Genomic DNA, 21,699 nt, shown 5'->3' with positions numbered 1-21,699 from the left:
AAAAAATGTGGTTTTGTGATGGACCTTAGAAATTCTAGAAGTGTACACATAACAGAAGGTAAGAATTGACCCTCTGACTTCAATCCTACAATAAGCATTTACTGACACTCCATTCCAGGCCTCTGTTGGATAATATGGGGTATACAGATGAAGTCCCTTTCTTTTCCTGGTGGTGCTAATAGTCCCGAAGAAAAGAACATAACCACGCTACGTAACAAGTATTGTGTCTTTGGAGTCTTACAGTCTACACTCTAATTATGCCCCACCCAAAGGCACGCTTTTAGTACCTTAGTTTCAGTTTTTTCTTTTGTCAGTTGTGATAAGAGTAGCTATCTCGGTAGGATTGGTGATAGGTGGATAAAACTGGATCGTGCACGTAAAATACCTGGCACAAATAATAGTAGCCATTATAAAGAAAGCAAAAGGTACTGACATGCTAAAACATTGATGAACTAAAAAAAACAAAAAAACAAAAAAACAAAAAAACATTGATGAACTGACTACACTGACCTTTCCTCATACTGTACTGTATAATGTCTCACATAAATATTTTATGTAAATCTATGTAAAAATAGTAACGATGATTAATATTTAATGAGAGCTTACTATATGCCAGCACATTCCAGCAATTGTTCTTACCTGCTCTACATAGATCAATGCAAAAATTCTGCTATTACGCTCATCTTGAGGAAACAGAAGTTTCGACAGGTTATATAATTTGCCTACAATTATAGAAACACACTTATAAGCTGATGCAGTCGTCAGTTTGATTCAACCAACCTAGCATCAGAGTCCACACTTTGAACACTGTGCTTTCCGGTCACCGCTGGGATAATAGCACACAGGCAAAATCAGGAACATCAAGGAAATTGATAAGAGCTTGCAGAATGATTGCTGACTCGCACGTGTAAATTGGATTTAGAGTAGACATACTTCATGTGAAAGGAGCATGGGTATCAGAATCTAGTAGTCCCATCTGCCCCTTCGCATCATTTACAACATGGAAATGCCAACACCCATCTTATGAGGTTCTCAGGAAGAGCCAATGACAAAAATACGTGAAGACGTCCAGCTATGGGTTGTCCACAGTCATACGATTTGGGGGGCTGCAGTGGGAATGAAAGCCTGGGTCTCCTGCCCACTCACCCATGCCCTTTTACTCATTCTAAGTAGCAGCTCTCTTATCGAATGAATTTTAGAGTATCAAAAGACTGGATCTTGCTCAAGGGAACTATTATTTGAGGAGGACAGACCCACAGAAGCTGTTGGATCCCTTTCTCCGCCCTATAAATCACAAAATCATGAAGGCTCAAATTAAACAAAACTGTAAATGGCCTGTCATCCGGCCTCCCCACTTTGGCCTGCGGTCGTGGAGAATGAGCCAATCACATGGTTCTGCAATGGTCTTTTTCCCTTTCCACATAGTAATATGCTTTGGTAAACCAGCCCTTCAAGGCAACAAACACATTTGGTAAGTAGGATTCATCTTTAGCCTTATGTACAGGAGCAGAAGACCAGGGTGCAGGAGACCAAGGCTCGGAATTCCCTACCGACAGTCAATATCCTATGACCTCGTACGCGTTACTTTACGTCTTCCAGTCTCTCTATAAAAATGAAGTTTCATCTCACAGCTGTGATCTAGGCCTATGCCTGGCCCTGTAGCTTAGTAATTACTGTGTCTCAGCCGTTCTGTGGAACCCATCTATCATCCATACGTGTCAGAGCTCAGGGGGGTCCTGAATTCATGCTAGAGAGAAGGGGCGTGCTTAATAGGAGAACTGAGACTTCTCTACACGATAAAAATTGCCACTGGCAAGCCCTCTCTCTGACTCAGTTTAGGGAGTTTTAAATTACTGGGCTGGAACCGGAAAACCAGGCTCTTCATGTCCTAATTATCTGTTCCCTTTGAAGTCCCACTGGTACCAATTTGACAGAAATAGAAACTGGATCAAAGCTATAGTGACTGTTGTTCTTATGAGCAGGACATGAACCCATTTCTAAAGAAACAGACCCACGCTCTCCTACCCAAGTATCTCCTGCAGTGCAAAGTTTTTAAGCAAAACACATCAGCTGTGATTTTCATTGTAATCGCATTTCTGTTTGTGGGGGTTTCTAGTTCTGACATTTATTGGACATCTGGAAAAGCAGAGGAGCACAGGGAAGGCAAAACGAGGATCATACTGACAAGCCATCTTGTGGCTTTTTTGTTTTTTCCAGAGGGAAAATTTTCATTTTTTTTCTTCAAATGTTTACTTAAATTCTAGTTAGTTAACCTTCAGTACAATGCTGGTTTCGGGAGAAGAATTCGGTGATTCATCACTTACATACAACACCCAGTGCTCATCATAACAAGTATCCTAATGCCCATCACCCATGTAGCCATCCCCCACCCACCTCCCTCCACCAACCCTCAGTTTTTTCACTATTTTTAAGGGTCTCTTATGGCTTTTTTCCCTCTCTTTTTATTCCCCCTCCCATATCTGTGGCATGTTTTTATCACTTAAAAGCACATTCTAATATACATAGATCTTCCCTTCCAGAATCGAGAGCTTAACACCTGCCTCCTATCTTGAAGTCGGACTAGACTTAAGGACTCACTTCAGTAAAGAATAGGGAAAGGGACAAATGAGTAACTTTACAAATACCTGGTAAAGACCCTACCAACCAGCTGATGAAGATTAATGTCACCAGTGATGCCGTGTGGCTGCCATGTAACTTCCGAGGGGAAATAGTGAAAATGGCACTTTACGTCTGTAATCTCTGCCCATCGTCAAAGCACATAAGCCCAGTTTAGACACATGAAAACATCAGATGATGTTGGTTTCTCAGCTTTGACAAATATACGTTGGTAATGAAAGGGGCGATGGAGGGAATTGGCTGAAGCATGTATGGGCATTCTCTGCTCTTTCTCTGCAAATTTGCTATACTTTGAAAATTATTCTGAGTCCAAAACATTATTTATAAAGACCACATTATTAACACTTACATGTTTTTCCATCTCCCAGTTGTTAATAGATACACAGTATTCCACAGCACTCCTTAAATGGGATCATGCTTAGTACAGAGCTTGGCAGATAGTAAGTGCTCACTAAAAGTTAGATTCATTGTTATTGTTGTTAAAATTGTGATCAGTATTCCACCCTCATTACTGAAAATACCCCTATCTGGTGTCCTTATACATGCTATTTCTTCCTTATTTTTATTTTCCTTGTGCACTGCGATAGAGCAGCCTGGCTTTTAGAATTTGCTGTATGATCTGAGGGTGGGGACATGTAACCAACTGAGAGCAAGATCATTGTTCTTGTTCTGTTCCAGTGTCATCCCAGTGGCTGTTTGATAGACCTCTGCCTCCAGATGGGCGTCATCATGTTTTTGAAGCAAATATGGAACAACTTCATGGAACTGGGATACCCGTGAGCATTTTATTTTTAGACTTGCCTTGTATATAGCTACACACAAAAAAAGGACAGGTAGTGTGAAGAATTCTTAGGAATTGGGGCCTGGTAAGCAGACAGGTGTGGGTTCCATTCCTGCTCTGCTGCTCACTAAATGTGTGACTGTGTGTGAGTTTAGCCTTTCTGAGCCTCAGTTTTCACAGCTCTGAGAGGGGATCAGTGGCTCTCTGCTCCTCAAGAACACTTGTGAGGATTAAAGGAAGGAGTAGATGTCAAGCACATTAAAAGGCTTGTTGCTCTTCTTAAAGCACTGTTGACAGTACGTAGGTTCTTAAGGATAAAAGTGACTTTCTGGTTTCTTTTGGCCACCGAAAGACTGAGGTCATGGCTGTTTAACAAAGACAACCTCCATGTAGGCTCCCTCCCTGAAAAAAAAAACCAATAAAACAAAGATAAAATTCCAGATAGGGAGGTCTTGTACTCTTTATTACACAGAAAGAAAAAATAAGTCATTAGAACAGGATTGATTTCACAAAACAGTAGCATTCTCTTTTGTCCCTTTGGAAGGAGCTTAATGGTTGTGGAAGGCTGACGTGGAAGGGTGTTGAATGCCCACTTCTACATCTAATAAAATATATTACTCCTCCAAATACACTGAAATCAAGGTTATTTCAAACAATGTGTTGTGGAAGCTTTGAGGCTAGCCAAGGCCTAGCCAAGGTTGTTAGAAACATCACTATTTTGAGGAATTTCTTGACTATAGAAGAACTAGTTAATTGATGATACAGGTAGTTTAGGCTTAGTCATCTGACTATCCTGCGATTCCTCCTCCTTGCGGGCCTACGAATGGTGTCGCGACATTCCCGAGTAGAGACTTGAGGGCTGCGGAAGTGATATCCACCCTGCAATCTGCCGAAGAGTGTTGTGTTAAGTTGCAGGCAGTTTGAGAGCATGGACGATGACATGACTGGGACCTGGTTCACGTTCCTCCTCTGCCTCTTGCTAAAGATGATTATGATTTATTTGACCTATCTGTGACATTGTGGGGGATTTTTTTGTTTTTTAATTTAGAAAATAAGGGAGGAGATTACAGGAGATGCCCAGTGGTCTTTAAACCTTCAACAATAAATGACAGAACCGTTTTGTGAAGAGATTTTCATACTGATCCTCAATATTCAAAATGGATGAAAACCAATCTCTTATAAGTGGAGAGAGCAGAGGGATGGAGGATTGGGGAGCCCAGCCCATTGTCTGTATCCCTTCCTATCCCTGACTCAACTGTGTGAGGCTCAACAGATGTGGAAAAGTCATTTGAAAATAACTGAGATTAGGTAGCAAGTGGCCGCCACAGGATCTGATGTGCTGTGAATGCAAGAGCTTCATAAGCATATGAAAGGTGGTAGAGTGGTCATTATAGTATTAAGAATGATTCTTATTGTCATTGTCCAGGTGCTTGTGTCCATACCATGCACTTTGGGTAACACGTTTTCACCATGACCTTGGTCAGCTGGGACTGTGTCTCTCAAATCCCAAATGTACCATGGTAAGGGACATCCTGTTGGTGTTTTTCCAAGTCCAGCAGGAGTGGACCAAAGCAATGATTTGGAAACTTTCAGAACACAGTTCTCTTTTTAAAAGTTAAACCTTATGCAGACTGTGGTAAATAAAACGGAACTAAGCGGGCCTCAATCCCAACACCCAGCCCCTTTTCCATCTTCATGAGGTCCCAGAGGTAACCTCCATGGGATGTATACTGAAGAACCAATGACCTCAAGTTCTGGTCTGTGATGGTTCTTGCAACACCCACTGAGTTCTAGGTCCATGGTTAATTAATACTGAGAGTTAGGTGCACTGTGCGATTCACTTCATTCTAGAGGTAATTTTCATCTAACTCTTGAAATAACTGCCCAGGAGTCCCCACTATGGGATATTTCGGAGTCACATAATGTACAGACTCCCCTAAGCTCAGGAAATAGTGTTGTTTATTCCTTTCTAGGTCTTTTAAATGGACTCAGACACAGATCCATTGCCTGTAAACTATTGCTCACTACAGAAGCAGAATGGAATAGTTAATACGCAAGCCATTCATGTTCATAAACCCAGAGAGGTGAATATCAACTTACTAAAAGCCACACAACTAACACCTCACAGGGTGGAGCCTTTATCTCTTGAAACCTTATCTAGGGCTCAGTTATTTAGTGCAGGACATGATTTTACTCATGTTCAGAGAGCACAGCCCAGAAGATTTGAGGTTATGAGCAATGAAGGGCTCAGATCCAATCACAACAGGCAACACAGAAGTATTTATATAGGCTGGGGAGGTAGGGAGGGGAGGAATCATAGAAATGGGTATTTCTCTAATAAGTATAGGAAGCACCTAAGTGTATGGGGAGATTAATTCTCAGATACATTATGTAGATGTTTATAAGGTCTAGGAAGGCTGAGGCCTATCCTCTCATCCGGAACTTGGAAATGGAGACCATGTAAATATCTCCAGCACCCAGCAATGCTTAGTGGTATCTCTCTTTCCTTAATACACTATAAATTATTCACCATATAGTTAAATAAGGGCTCAAAAAGCCTTTGTCTGCTCTGTGATGTAGGTTGATCCAGAACTGGTGGTCACGACATAAAATCAAGCGGGGAATACAAGATGCGTCCATACCTCAGTGGGAAAATGATTGGAACCTGCAGCCCATGAATATTCATGGACTGATGGATGAGTATTTAGAAATGGGTAAGGAAGAAACTTCTACACAGGTATTTGGCCGTCTTGATACATTTTTGTTTGTTTGTTTTTACTTCATACGGGCTTTGATTCAAGAGAGAAAACCATCTCTCTCCTTTCCAACCCCAAGCATTCTAAAATACATCTATACCTTTATCTCAACATTACGAGGGAAGATATTAAACCAGTGTCCTTGGAAGACACAAAATCTGTCTTGTGTCAGCCATAACATTTGAGCAACGGGAAGGATTTTCCCACAGTAGAACACCTAGCTTTAGGGCAGATGTTTGAAAGGAACAAAATAAAGCACAACCCATCCCTATGCCAAAAACATGCCATCTTGTGCAAATAAAGCAATGATTATTTCTTACAATAAATAAACCTTTGCTCAGACCTGGCGAGAGTTTAGCTTCTTTGAGAAGCCCCATTATTTATATTAAGCAATGGAGGATTCTCACTCCAACTCTAAAATCTTTGTGTGCTGTCTTGCTATTTGCTTTTTCTCTGACCTATTCTCACCTTAAAAAGAAAGGATGAGATTAGGTGTCTGGAGTCCCTCGTAGAGCTAAGCATTTTTCTTCAAAGCCTCCTCTTTGACTTCTTTTTTCTTCACTCTTTCTTCATGCTGGAGAAAGCACATGGACTTTCAGCCCATTAAGATCAGAGTTTAAATGCAAGTTTTAACATTTTTTTTATATCCACCCTTTAGCAAGCTTACTGAACGCATATGAACTCTAGTTATCTCAACTGCAAAATATGATGAGCATATTTACCTTGTAGGGGTATTGGAAGGATTACAAGTGATTTATGTAAAGCACCTAATATGGCACAAAGAAAGCACTCAATAAATGGTATTGTTTATATTATTAATGTTGTGATGCTCTCTCTCTCCCTGGACAGTTTTGCAATTCGGTTTTACCACCATCTTTGTTGCGGCTTTTCCTCTGGCCCCTCTTTTGGCTTTGTTAAACAATATCATTGAGATCAGGCTGGATGCATACAAATTTGTCACCCAGTGGCGGAGGCCTCTTCCAGCTCGAGCAACTGACATAGGTAAGATTCAGGAATTAAATGGTTTTGGCATTGCTAAGGCCAAGAAGTGCCTTGATCTTAGCACCATGTGGGTTTCTATTGTTGGGGTCCCTTCCAAATTGAACAAGACTGAGCAGTTTGGGTCAACAAAATAATGAAATGGACACAACTCAGTTGAGAGTTATGTGTATACTAAACATACTATCTCACGAACTTGTTTATACCAAAAACTCATCTCCTATCCATCTTCCCATGTTAGTATAGTTCTGTCTCATTCTTTATAATTACTGCACAAATTTCTATTGCATGTTATATGACATTTCTAAAAAATCATCCCCTTAACTGAAGACACTTAGATCATTTCAGTTTTTTCTATTATAAACAATACTGAGGTGAATGTACATCTTCCTATGTACTTTGATCATTTCCTCAAGATAAACTCCTAGAATGGAACTCCTTTGTCAAAGGAGTTACATTTTTTTTACATTTAAATTTTGATAATTTCTCAACGTGTTCTCCAGAAATATCGTGCCAATTTATATTTCCATCAGGTAATAAGGGTTCTTTTTTTTTTTTTTTATACTGTTTTGTCCTCAATAATCTGAGGAGGGAAAATGATATCTTGCTTTATTTCCTTGCATTTTTTATAATTATGAGATTAAATACATTTGTATTTCTTCTTTACTGTTTATGACCTTTGGCTATTATATCTGATTTGGTAATCTTTATCTCTGTTTACAATATTAACCTTTGATATATATTCAGATGCTGGTTTTTAATCTTTTACTCTATCATGAGTAAGGTTTTAGTGTGTATATAATCACACTGATATATCTGTCTTACAGTTATTATTTATGACATTCTTAGAATGTCCTTTAGAACTCTCGATTTTTCACTGTGTTTTAGTTGTTTTATATTTTAGATATGTGTGTGTTGTTTGGTTATCTGTTGGCATTTTAGGATTTTATTTAAATTGTTGATCTAACTGGAATTTGTTGTTAACAAAGGGGCTGAAATTAAGACCCAGCTTGTTTTCCTTCTAAAGGGTACAAAAAATTTATTAAATATTCCATCTTTTTTTAAACTTGTTTGAATTATCTCTATTTTATGAATCTATATGTAAACTTAGTTATATTTCTAGAATCCCCATTTGTCCCTTTGATCAGACTACTTATTATTGGCATACTGTTTTACTAAACTATAGCTCTGAAACAGAGATTCTAAGTATGTGAAAAAAATTCATAATTCCCCTCTTCTTTTTTGGAGAATTTTCTGGCTATTATTGCAAAGTTGCCTTTTCAGTTAATTTTACTCATATATATGCTCCACAGCCAACAAAGCTGATTAAAATATTCTAATCTATAGAGATTTAATGCTATTCAACTTGAGTTCCCATTTTTTAAAACGTCTAAAATTATTATTGCTATTTAATTTAGACATGTTTATTATGTCATTATTAAAATAATATAAACACATTAAAGAAAATCTACAGAATAAATCAAAGAGGAAAAATTCAAACTCCCTTTCCAGCTTTAGCTAGTGTTTATTGCATTTTCCAATGCAAAAATTATTATTTTTTTAAACATCAACTTTGACTGTAATCGATAGTATGTGGATACCGTATACAATTTCAGAAGGTTTTTCTTATACCTGTATGCCAGGCTGGAAAAGTCAACTAGTGATTTCCATATCTTGACATCAAACTTTTACATTTTTATATTTTCAATGTAAAAAATTCTTGAAACAATTCCTGATGATATTTTAATTTTCAGATCTCCCTTCATGGGTTCTATCTTCTGTCTAGGGAAAAGTATTCAGTAGATGTCTAATGTGTAGGGAAATAAAGTAAATAATGGACAGAGCTGTAGCCCCCAAATAAGTAAAACATTCTTTCCAAAGACTATCCACTCGGTTTTAATTATTTTTTTCCATTTCATCCCCTATCTCCACTCTTTCTCCTACTAGGTATCTGGTATGGCATTCTTGAAGGAATTGGTATATTGGCTGTGATCACCAATGCATTTGTAATTGCTATTACATCTGATTACATCCCACGTTTTGTCTATGAATATAAATATGGCCCCTGTGCAAGTCGTTTTGAATATGGTGAAAAGTAAGGTTGAAATTTACACATTTTTCTGATACATTTTATTTTTGTGATTGAAGTGGGAACTCATTGGGAAGTTTTGTTCTGTGACCATTACGGGCAGTGTTTTTGATCATTGTACTTACCGTGTGCTTATTGGAGGAAATCAAGCGGATAAAAAGGGCGACAGTGCTTTTTAATCAAATAATTTTAGAGTCTCTCTGTGTTTTTACTTGGAAATGCATCACTGGCATCCAAATATTAAAAGCATTATAATGTATTTAGAAGTTAAGTTCAGAGCTGGAAGAGACATTAGAAATCATGCAGTTCAATCTTCTGATTATATAGATGGGAAAACGGAGGCCTACACTAGTTAATCAATTTGTTTACAGGGAATAAAGCTAGTTTGCAAGCAGATACAGAATAGGAGGGAAATGTCAGCTATGTGATAAAGGAATTTTCCAAATGAATTTATAACAAAAAATTTTAAGGTGCAGAAAACGCTGCCCTGGATCTTTGTCTTTTTTTGTTGTTGTTATTAAAATTTGAATCCACACTTTAGAGCAGCATTTCTCGACCTCTGTGCTATGGACATTTTAAGCCAGATAATTCTTTTTGAGGATAAGGTGGGGGCTATTTTGTGCATTGTAGGATGTTCAGCAGTATCCTTGGCCTCTCCAGTAGATACAAATAGCAGCCTTCCTACTCCCCAAGTTGTGACAACCTAAAATTGTCTTCAGACATTGCAAAATGTTGCCTGGGGGACAAAATCACCCAGTTTACAACCACTGTTGAGGAGAAATGGGTTTTTCACATCTTTCCTTCTTGAAAGCAAGTATTAAGAAAGAATACAAGAGAGCACTGGACTTGGGGAACAGAAATTGGAGTTTCAGCTGGAGATTAGCCTTAGGTGTGGAAGTAGTGATGGGAGATAAAGTAGTGATAGGCGAAGCCACTTCCCCTCCTGCCTCAGGAGTAGCGTTGGGCATGCATCTTCCTTAGATGTAGGGCATGTGCCCCAAGAAGCTGAGCTGTGGTTTAACATGAAATCCACCCTGAGTTCTACTGATGGACTGATGTATTTCACAGAACACTGAAGTGCCTTTCTGAACAGAAACATCTGTCTTTCAGAGAGAAGGAATAAAGGAATAAAAAATATATTTTGGAGCCTTGTCAAGGGACTTTAACTTCAAATCAAATGCCCAAGATCATCAATCTGGACCTATAATAAAGAAACAGTGTCTGAAGTAACATTTTATAAACTATGAAAGACTATATAAATAAGTTGCTTTTATATTACTAGTGAAAAATCAAAAAAGTCCCTTCTTCTTAATTCAACAAAGTCTAGAAGCAGATTTTAAAGGTTTATAACATGTAGGCATATTTGGCAGCCCTCTTCCTTAGAAGCATTTTTTGCTACTGTCTTTGCTTCCCCCTAGTGGTGGGTGAAAATGAAATTGGCTGGTTATGTGTTCTGTTTACTTTTTTTTTTTTTTGATATTTTTATTTTTATTTTTTTTATTTTTTATTTTTTTAATTTTTATTTATTCATGATAGGCACACAGTGAGAGAGAGAGAGGCAGAGACACAGGCAGAGGGAGAAGCAGGCTCCATGCACCGGGAGCCTGACGTGGGATTCGATCCCGGATCTCCAGGATCGTGCCCTGGGCCAAAGGCAGGCGCCAAACCGCTACGCCACCCAGGGATCCCTTTTCTTTGATATTTTTAAAAGGGTCTTTAAAATCAGTTAATTAACGTATAATGTATTGTTGGTTGCAGAGGTGGAGGTCAGTGACTCATCAGTCTTCTGTAATACCCAGTGTTCATTACATCACGGGCCCTCTGTTACATTTCAAGTCCTGGCTTTCAAGTAGATGGCACCTGACACCTTCTCCATGTTCATTCAGTGACCAGATATAGAATAACTTCAAGAAGAGATTTGCAGGGCTTGTATGAGGTTGAAGCCACATTCCTAGGGCCATCCCATTATTTAATTTTTTCCAGATATGCTTAGAAGCTAAACTGAAAGTAGATTCATTCAGATCAGAAATTTTCACACCAAAGCAGCAAAAGGACAAAATGGTGATAGAGAGAAGGGTATTGGTAGAGAGCGGTTGAAATGATAAATCATCCCTCTGGGGAAGGAGAGAAGGGAGTGAAACCAGCGTAGTCCTGTACTTAAGAATTCAGGGTTTAGAATAAGATAGATTCACATTAGAATCCAGGTTGTAACAGCTGTTTATCCTGGGCAGATTCTCAACATGAGATCTGCAGGTCTCCAGATTATTTTCATAATAATACTAAGATATTATTTGCTTGCTTTGCCAGATGGTACAAAAGCAACAGTGGGTGAAATGTTCTGTTGGCTTTGCATAATTGTATTCTTCACCATTGTATAGCTACCATTTAAAAAATGCCAGTGAGAAAATTCAGAATGCCCTCGATGAAGCAGTAATAATTTAATTATATCAAATCTCCACCCTTGAATAAATGGCTTCTCAGTATTCTATGTGACAAAATACGAAGTGTGATAAAGCACTTCTGCTACGGGCTAAAGTACAATGATCATCTCAGACAAAAAAACTTGCATGATTGTTGAATTTGCAAACTACTCAATTTTTTAACATGAAACAGTGATTGCCACATAAACTATGATTATTCAGACTTGGATATTTAGGCATCAGTCTTATGAAATGAACAAAACTAGCTTGTCACTTTAGGGAAAATAATTGACAGTAATTATTGCCATTAATAAAGTTCAAGTTTTGAATTGAAAATCAGAATTTTGGATAACTTTATCTACCACTGAGCTTGAAAGGTTCCCAGTACTTTCAGATTTTTTTTCCTGATAAAAGTCAATGCTGATGTTAACAATTATTTTCATAGTCTGTAGTAAAAATCTAACAACATTTGGAAGGTCTAGATAATTCAGGAAACAAATATTTCCCAAGTGACCCATATTTAATATTGCAAGGTCATGTGTAGATAAAATATAAATTCAAAGTACAAGATAGACCTGTGGATTTTAATGTAAAATCCATGTCAAAAGTTTATTGATACTTTAAGACTTCACAGTGCAGTTAAACTTTAAGAAATAATCACGGGTAGAAATTTGGTGCAATGTCAATGAAAAAATATCCATAATTACTTGAAATGCTATTAAAATATCTTTTGTTTCAAGTACTTGTCTATGTGAGTCTAGATTCTCTACTTATTCTTCAACCAAAATAACATCCTGCATCAGGTTTAAAGCAGAGACAGGAAAATCTAGCTCTCTTCTGTTAAGGCAGGCATCAAAGGATTTGCAAACATGTGAAAAACGGTCATTCTTCTCACTACATCCTTTGGAACATACAGCTATTTTTCTTTAAAACTGTGCTATTTATATCAACTTGTAATGGATTTGATAAATTATTTAAATGAATTAGTAGATAAATATTTTCTAAATTTCTGTTTTAATTTCTAATGCGTGAAATACCAATATGTAAAACCCCTCTGCTAAAAGCTCCTTGAGGTCCTCAGTAATTTTTTAAAAATGTAAAAGTTTAGCTGAGATCAAAAACTTTGAAAATGACAGGCTTAGAAGGAAGTTATTTAGTCTCTGTAATAGTTCTTTAATCTATATGATGGAGATGATAATATGTATGTTCTAAGGTTATTATAAAAGTTAACTCTGACCACAATTTAATACCTCACCAACCAGGATAGGGATTTTTACCTTTTTTTGTGCATTGTCAGTCATCCAGGAATTTTTCTAACAAATTACAGGCCCTCCATAAATATATATTGAATACGTTAATCACAAATACATATGGTGTGATCAAATGGTTGCTTAATTATCATTAACTAGGTGGTATGTTATTGCATGTATATTTATAAAACACATACTTAGATTTTTAACACAATGCCAAGTGCATAGTAAACACTTAATAAGTGTAAGCCAAAAGAAAGGGGGAAAACAGCTGACAAGAGTAAATTAAGGTAAAATTGCAGATTCATGAAAGGAGATAGAGACCTGAGTGACCAGAAATTTATAATTAGAATGGAAGAGTAATAGTATTTATTGAATCCCGTCATATGTAATGAAAGAATTGGACTCTCAATTTATGACTCTCTGAATCACATGATACTTTTCTTTTCTCCCAGTTGTTTAAAGGGATATGTCAACAATAGCCTATCCTTCTTTGACCTGAGCGAGCTTGGTATGGGAAAATCTGGTTATTGCAGGTACTTACTTACAAATTATTGCTTTCATCACCCATCTCCTCCCTCTGTATGCTAATGAGCCCATTTCAACTGTCATTTTGAAGTTTGGGCAAATTAAAAACATTTGGGGCCTTTGTACTTTGGTCTCTATTCCTCAAATTCTTTGTCTTCTGGATTTTAGGTACCGAGACTACAGAGGTCCCCCTTGGAGTTCCAAACCCTATGAGTTCACCTTACAGTACTGGCATATCCTTGCCGCTCGACTGGCCTTCATTATCGTGTTCGAGGTGAGTCACAGGCTGATAAAATCACTACTGGTAAACGCTTTCCCTACTGATACAATAGTTGACTCTTCAGTACATCAGTTCCTCATTGACTTCCAAAAAAAGGGCTTGTGTCTCTCACAGTAAAAGGTTTAAATACAGTGAAACTACTCTAAGACATGCAAAGAAGTAAGAGCTGAATGATGTAAGAAGGTAGGTCAGTGGGTATTTAAAACTGGGATAAAAGAAGCTGTTAACAGTTGAACTGGAAGCATGGAGCCTGTGAGTACCCATATTTTAAAAAAGGAAGGGTGGTTTTCATCATCTGATGAGAGAATCTATACTTATTCATGAGGGTAGAGAAACTTTTCTAATCAACTTAATTACAGTTGACCACACGTGAACTTGTATAAGGGACATTGCTTGAAAAATCTTTCCTAAGCTCGATACAGTGAAGCCTTTAGTCCTGGAATATATTGAGTATGCTCTAAGGTGCCACCAAGTTCTATGGAAAAACTTGGAATGCATTTGTTTTTTAGGGAGAGGGAAAAAGAAGTAGCCATACATAAAACTTCTGGAAAAAAAGTCTTTTTAAGGCAATCTGCCTCTCCACTGATCTCCAGAAAATACCTCAAATTTTGTAGTGAAACATCCATCATCCATAAAATGAAATGCTTACATCTAAGGTTTAATCCCGGAAGAAATTCTATTACATAATGACTCTATGAGCCTACAAAAATGTCTACTGATGAAGTGTGACTTTTTACTTTATTAACAGGTAGCATAAGAGGTTAAGGCATATTTCCAATCCACTGATTCTGAAAAATCTTTTTATTGTGTTTTAAATGTGCACTTTTTTTCTTCTTCGTCTTCTTTTGGGAACTCAAGCAACAGACTTCGTCAAATGCCTCGATTCACAGCAACATGTCATCGTGGATACATGTGATTCCCTCTTTATCTTTTCTTCTCCATTCCCCATTGCTAATTCTATTACCCACCCGCTCTAAAAACACCCACTTTCTTTTCTTTAGAAGTTTTTCCACATGTTTATATTTGAATATACATGTATTATATAGTATATAACTGTATTATATATTTATAACTATATCATATATATAATAACTATATTATATATGTAATATAGTATTAAATGTTCTATTTTCAAAATTGCTTTGATAGTATTATGTAATAACCCATTTTAATCTCTAACTTTAATTTTTTTAGATCTAGAGAGAGATCCATCCATGAAGTCTATCCATATCATTTCTTCTACTTATATTTGATAGTTCATTGAATTTAAATGCCAAGTCCCCTAAGGGTGGGTACTTAGGCCTACAATAATTCTACCTCTATAAATATCGTATTAGGAATCTTGGACCCGTTACCTTCTAAACATATTTAAGAGTTTTTCAGGAGTATTATACTCAGGTGTGAAATTATTTATATGCATACTCGATTTCACATAATACTGACAGGTTGCTCTCCAAAATTCCCTTCGATTTTCACCAGATTTTCATATTGTCTGAATTTCTAATATTTTGCAATTAGATAAGAGTAAGGTAATATTGTACTTTAATTTTTTTGGTTTAATCTACTTACTTATGATATTGACTATCACTTTTATTACTAGAAAGCCATTTTGGTTTCCTTTTTGTGACTCTATAACTTTGATCTATTTTCGGCTGAGTTTCCAGTTTATTTGTTACCAAATTTCAAGATTTTCTTATGTGTTCCACTTATTAGTATTTACCAGTTATAAATGCACCAAATAGCTTTTTCTTATCCATAACCTATTAATTTACAAATAATGTCTAATTTTGATGTCATCAAGCCCATCGTTATTTTCCTACAAAGGTTTTGGCTTTTTTGTCTAGCTTCTCTAGGAAATTTTCCTATCTCAAGGTCAAAAAGATATTCATTTTGTACTAATAATTTTATAGTCTTACCTATCGCACGTCTCAAAGATATCAGGACTTTTTGTAGAGGGAAAAATAAATTTTTCTTATTCTCTACATGGTGACATAATTTTTGTACAGCTCTTTACTAATATGTTATTTATTTACTGATTTGTAAATCCACCTCTATAATATTCCAAGTTCCTCTAGAAAGCATGTGCCTGGCCTCAGTGTTCTGATTTCATTACTCTATTTGCCTGTTCCTGTTCACTGCCACACCATTTAAATGCCATGGCTTTGGAATATATATCCTCGTATCTGGTAAAGCTAGCCACTTCCCTCACCTGCCAAGCTTGCTCTTAGTTCTAAAAATTGCCTTGGCCATTTGGAGTTATTTATCACTCATATAGATTTCAGAGGCCATTTTTCAGACTCCCCCAAATATCATGCAAGGATTATGGTCAGAATCATATTTACAGAAAGCACATGCTGACTTATTTACATAATCCGTGCTGATTCATTAATAAACATGGCATTTATTCAAACCGTTCTTCTATCCCTTAATAGAGTTTTATTTATTTTTTTTAATAGAGTTTTAAAATGTTGTCTTGCTTGTTCATTCTTTCTCATTTCCAAAAACTTTGTAGCTATTTTTATTGCTGTTAAAAATACTATCTTAGCCTCCACGAGGATTTGATTGGTATTTGCTGGAATTCTAATGGTCTTTCTTAGATGCGTGTACCTCCTTGTTTCAGTCTTTCATTGGTTCCAGTCTTCTGTCTGTGAAGTCTGTTAGATTGTCTTTTCAAAGGATAATACAAGTTGCCAACAGCGACAGCTTTGTCCATGTACTTGGGAGACTTATGCCTCATTTCTCCTGTTTGCCTTGCTGTGTTGTTGGAAATTTCAGCATGGTATCGAATAGCAGTGGTGTGAGCAATTGTGTCTTGTTTCTAACTTCATTATAAATCCTCCCCATTTCTTTCTTTAAGTATGATACTTACTCTAGGTTTGTTGTTTAAGATAAGTTCTGCCCATTTAAGAAAATTGTCATCTGTAACTAGTTACAGGCTTGCCTTGATAAAGGATAATCTTTAGCTTTTAAAAAAATTGTTCTTAAAAAATAGTGCATCATCTTTACATATCAGTCTCTCCATGTGAATCAGTTTAAAGGGTCATTTATTATCATTGTATAGGACTCATTGCATATTCTTCACTCAAATTACAACACGTTTTTGATTTTTATTTCTATACTTTTGAGACACATTGCTGGATATTTCTGCGAATACTAAATATTTGATGAGGAAAGAATCTCCTGGTCTACTTTTCTCTGGGAAATAGGACCTGCTTTACCATGATCTACCGTGGAGGGCGGTTTCCTGAGACACTGATCGTAAACCCCATGAAAAGTACCTTGAGTTCTTCCTTTCTGCATAGAGAGACAATTGTCACAAAGTCCTATAGGTAAATGGGTTTTTTCCCCACACATCATCTGACTCTCTCAGTATTTCCTTTTCTTTTCTGAGCGAAAGAAAGGTCCACTCTCCTCCACAGGCAAAGAGAAAGAATGCATTTATTATCACAGGAGCTGATATTTTAGTGGTGCTAATACTGCACCAAGCCCTTCATGTACAGTTGCTCATTAAGCCTCAGCACCACCTTTAAGAGATACTATTATTGTCATCATTTTAGGGATGAGACACAGACAGCGTAGGTGATTTGCGTAAGGGTGACAGCTAGCGGGTGTCAGGGAACGGTTCAGGCACAGATGGTCTCATTCAGCCTCTGAACTTTCAACCATGGGCTTATTACCTTTTTGGGTTTTGATCCTGTCTTTTTTTTCTATACGATACCTTTGTCAGTCTGTTTTTAAAAATTAATACATTTTTATCAGAAAATAATTCTGCAGTAGAGACAAAATATTTCCCAACATCTGAACTTGCTAGAATAGAAATTCCATAAAATGCATATGCTGGAGGTTGAGTCCAATGCCAGTGTCACAGACAGACAGTATTCCATGTGCCCTGTACCCTGCAATTGCAATCTATCAGACGTGAGTTTTCTCTGGATGTGATCTCTGATCTGTGTATAACCATGCGTGTCACAACAGGATTGTGTAATATATGAGGATTGTATAGACGTGACCTGCAGGTTCATTCAGTGTCTATAAAGTGATATCAACAGGTGGCACCCAAAAGAGGAAAGAATTCTGGTTTCTCCTAATACTGATGTGATGGAAAGCAACAGTGTAGAGGTCTCAATGTAATTTCTGGAAAAAAAAATAATATTCTGGATTCATATTCCATCGTAGTAGTTCCCCAAAGCAGCTACTTAAAAATCTGGATCTCTATTTGACAGAAGACTGCTCTCCTTTTAATAGTATCCCAATCTTCATTGTCGTACATGGAAATAAATTGGTTCTGCATTACAAAAAAAAAAAAAAAAAGTTCATCCTGAGTTCTGCTGCTTGATTGAAAGGCAAATGCAGCATTGTTTATGACCTGTTTTATAATTGGCCTTCCAGAATCTTTGAAAACTGTACTTTCCCCTCTTAAATCTGCAGCACCTTGTTTTTGGGATCAAGTCATTCATCGCCTACCTGATTCCAGATGTACCAAAGAACCTGTATGACCGAATACGACGGGAGAAGTACTTAGTCCAGGAGATGATGTATGAGGCTGAACTAGAACACTTGCAACAACAACGGAGAAAAAGTGGTCACCCCGTGCACCATGAATGGCCTTAGCTGATGCCTGTTGCCCAGAGGGGCAGTAGCATTAGCGGGAATGACAGCAACTCTAAGTGCTGGGTGGGATCCAGAAGGAAGGCATACCTTGCAAACCATGTGTGTGATATGTTGACTTGGAAATGCGTCGCAGCCATCTCTGGGATTTGGAATATCCAGGCTTCTAGGGAAGAAAAAGCTGACTCGTGACCTTAAAAAATGGTTCGATTGACAGTGCAGGAAGCCAGGATCTAATTCTCAGACCCAGCCTCAGGGAGTTGTGTGTTTGGAGACCTCCACCTTCCGTCATGCAGTGGAACGGGAAGGGTGACAGTGAGGTTTCTAGCGACAGATTTCCACGTAAACATTCCGAAGGCAGGTGTGCGTAGGGGATCACGTGGGCCTCGGTCACATACTCTGGAACCGTAGGCTGAGCTGACATACTCACAGGAAACCACTTAAATCAGTGCTTGCCTTTGCTGCCAGAAACCCATGTCCCTTCAGCTTCTAGGTTTGGGGAAATTCCCTCGCTCCCCGCTGAGATGACAGATGTGTGTCCCCAAGGAGTTTATGCTGCTTTACATTGACTGTGCAGTTGAAGAGTTGCACCCCACCCTTCGTAGTCGAACCAAAACCTGAGATTCTAAAAAGAATACCAATCCTTGACATACATCCTATTGCATTGGCTACGTTCAAATGCGTTGTATCACTGGCAGGACTAGTTGTGCTGCCTTTAAAAAAAAAAAAAAAAAAAAAAAAAAAAACAACTAAATTCCGAGAGAGCCACATACTTTTAAAATATGGGCGTTTATTCCCATATCATTTAGAACACCACTCACCAGGCTTTACGGTGGAAGGCTGTTTGAGAGTATCTTTGATTTCTTCCTTTCTGGTTTATCATCATGACTCTCACGGAATCGCAGAGTAACTTGAAATGCTGTAAATATGTTGGTCTCCCTCGTACCTTTGCACGTTGGCGATATGTAATGCAAGTTACATTTTGTGCAGCCCTGAGACCAGTTATGTAGTATGCCGTTGTGACTTTATTCAGGAAAGCAGAAGCCAAATGCTTTGCAGCACTTTACGCTTTTCTAACAATGTGCACTCTTGTTCATGAGCTAATGAAAACAATGCATGAATATAAATTTATATTATTTGTAAAAAAAAAAAAAAAACCACTTTTTTTTTTTTTGGTTTATTTTCTTTTCATCCATGAAGGGGAGTTTTCTGTTATAGTTTCTTTGGTAGACTGATTTGGTTGGTTTTTTAAAAACTCTCTAAAACCAAGGTCAAGTCAATTGTGAGAGACGTCATCATGCTTTGTTGTGGAGTTGCTATTTCAGCGTCAGCTCCGTGTTATTGTTCACAGACAGATGAAGTGGAAAGGATGCAGCCTCCCAGGAAAGAAAGTCCGGTGGAGGCATAAGCAATGGGAGCAGGAGGGGAAGCAAGAGGAGAGTTGGAGGAAGGGAATGTGGGAGGCATCAAGGCCCCATTCCTTGGCAAAACAATCCAAGTTAATCTCAGTTTTCCTCCCCTGGGAATGGGGAGGCGAAGCACATACACGCACACATTCACGTATGTACGTGCATATATGATTCATCATCTTTGACCAGTTGGGTTTTTGTTCAATTAAAAAAGCAGTTATTTCCAAAATGCTTAAGGACCAGAGTAAAGATGGTGGAAATAAAGCCACTTTGTATACCTGCTAGCGGGTCCCCAGGAAGGAAATTATAAAGTCCCTCTAACTGGGAGACTGCTTTTTATCATCCTAATGCTGAAAATATTTTTTTTTTTTTTTTTTTTTTTTACTTTTTCTTCTTTTACTCCAGGGGAAAGCTGTGATAGGTTATGGTTGTTCCTTGGTTTGCTGATGTCAAAAACATTCACCTCCCTCCTCGGCCTCTGGTTCTGACCGAGCAGGGGGTAGGGCCCCAGACTTCCCGCCCAAGCCTTTGTCACGTGGGACTCAGCCATCAGATGCCTCCAAGGCTCTGTGGGGCCACCTGCGTGTTTGTAGCAGCTCATGCCACTAACTACACGAGGGGGTTTTGAACTCTTCCATTTTTGTAGCATCTGCAGCATTTCCTCTTCCTCATTAGCTAAATGTATACCATGCCTGAGAATAATTGCTCCAGACGCCTGTCGAGGCCATAAAGGAGCCTGACGCTCATGCCTTCCTCAAATTAGGGACACAAGGCAAAGACATTGGCCTTACAGTAGAGCAAAGAAGGAAGATAGCCACGACCCTGAGAACTCTTTCTATTCTTTCCGAGTTATTTTGGTATCACCACCATCCGGGTTTAAAATCCTACTGATTGCCTAGAGAAAAAAGCATGAAAAAGGGAACAATATTTTTCATTAAAAAAAAATTTCTAGTACATTGATTTAGACATTGCCTTCCCTGGTAATTTCTGAGACCAATTGGAAAATAGGGAAACAATGAAAAAGTTATCTGGAAATTTCCTTTTGGGACACAAGGCAGTAGAACCCAGCAACGCCTTCGTCTTGTCGACGCAGAGTATTGGCGGGCCCCTCGCGGCCCGGGAGTCTTGGATCACTCTTGCTTTCGTTGAGAGACATGTTTTATATCATGGTTTTCATGTGAATACAAATGATTTCTCAGAAGATTTATATAGCACACACTCTTCTCAGGAATTCTGAATTCCACGAATGCTGCTTACCTATTTTCATATCCCAGATCGTTGTCTTTTCTAGCAGATGACGAATGCAGCTGTGCATGCAGGCCGCCTCGGCGAGGTGTTCGGGCCGCAGCTCTTCCGGCCCACGTGGAGCATCGAGGCCGTGGCCGAGCTCCTCTCCCGCCCTCTGAGCCCGGGCACGCACTTTTCACACTTTTCGCACTTTTCGATGAAATGCCGCTGAGTGACTGCATGATGAGACGCACCTTCCGAATGATGCACTTTCTTTTGAAATGACTCTTAGCACAACCTGTTGTAGAACGGAATGAAAAGGAACCTTTTCCACGCAATAAATTATGTGATATGATATTTTTCCCTATAATTTGCATGTTACATGTGATCCCGCTTGTTTCTTAACTGTCAGTTGGAGCGCCTCTGGGGAGGGGGGGGATTGCTCACTCTTCGAGCTCCAAAGGCCGTGGTTTCCCAGTCTTGCGAGGCCTTGTCACACTCCAAGAAAGTTCTGGCTGTGTGTCTTCTGACAAGCTCGTGGTCATCATCATGGCATGTGCACATGAAACGTGCAGATGGAGACTCCTACTGATTCTAACAATGCTTTGTTCTAGAAACAGATGGGGGAGGGAGCTTGATGAGCTCTTTAGAAGGCAGTAAGGCTTCGATCCTACAGAAGCATTTTCTTTCTCACACTTGGGCTGGCTCCACCAAG

At 38.3% G+C, this 21,699-nt stretch overlaps 1 protein-coding gene across 6 annotated transcripts in view; it reads left to right on the top strand.

Moving 5' to 3' along the window:
• ANO3 (anoctamin 3) overlaps positions 1–21,339 on the top strand; it is a 372,668-nt gene extending 351,329 nt beyond the window's left edge. For 4 of the 6 annotated variants that reach the window (XM_072793741.1, XM_072793738.1, XM_072793743.1 and 1 more), the window contains 7 exons: positions 3,316–3,413; positions 5,999–6,132; positions 7,024–7,176; positions 9,121–9,268; positions 13,388–13,468; positions 13,629–13,734; positions 18,169–21,339. In XM_072793741.1, coding sequence (XP_072649842.1) covers positions 3,316–3,413; positions 5,999–6,132; positions 7,024–7,176; positions 9,121–9,268; positions 13,388–13,468; positions 13,629–13,734; positions 18,169–18,351 — 903 coding nt within the window. In that variant the 3' untranslated portion in view covers positions 18,352–21,339. The remainder of the gene's footprint in view (positions 1–3,315; positions 3,414–5,998; positions 6,133–7,023; positions 7,177–9,120; positions 9,269–13,387; positions 13,469–13,628; positions 13,735–18,168) is intronic. The other 2 variants (XM_072793740.1, XM_072793739.1) reach the window with 2 other exon arrangements.
• Positions 21,340–21,699: the final 360 nt, after the last annotated feature.

This window comes from Canis lupus, chromosome 23 (genome assembly GCF_048164855.1).
Source record: "Canis lupus baileyi chromosome 23, mCanLup2.hap1, whole genome shotgun sequence".
Lineage (NCBI taxonomy): Eukaryota > Metazoa > Chordata > Mammalia > Carnivora > Canidae > Canis > Canis lupus.
This window is presented reverse-complemented; position numbering and strand designations above follow the sequence as displayed.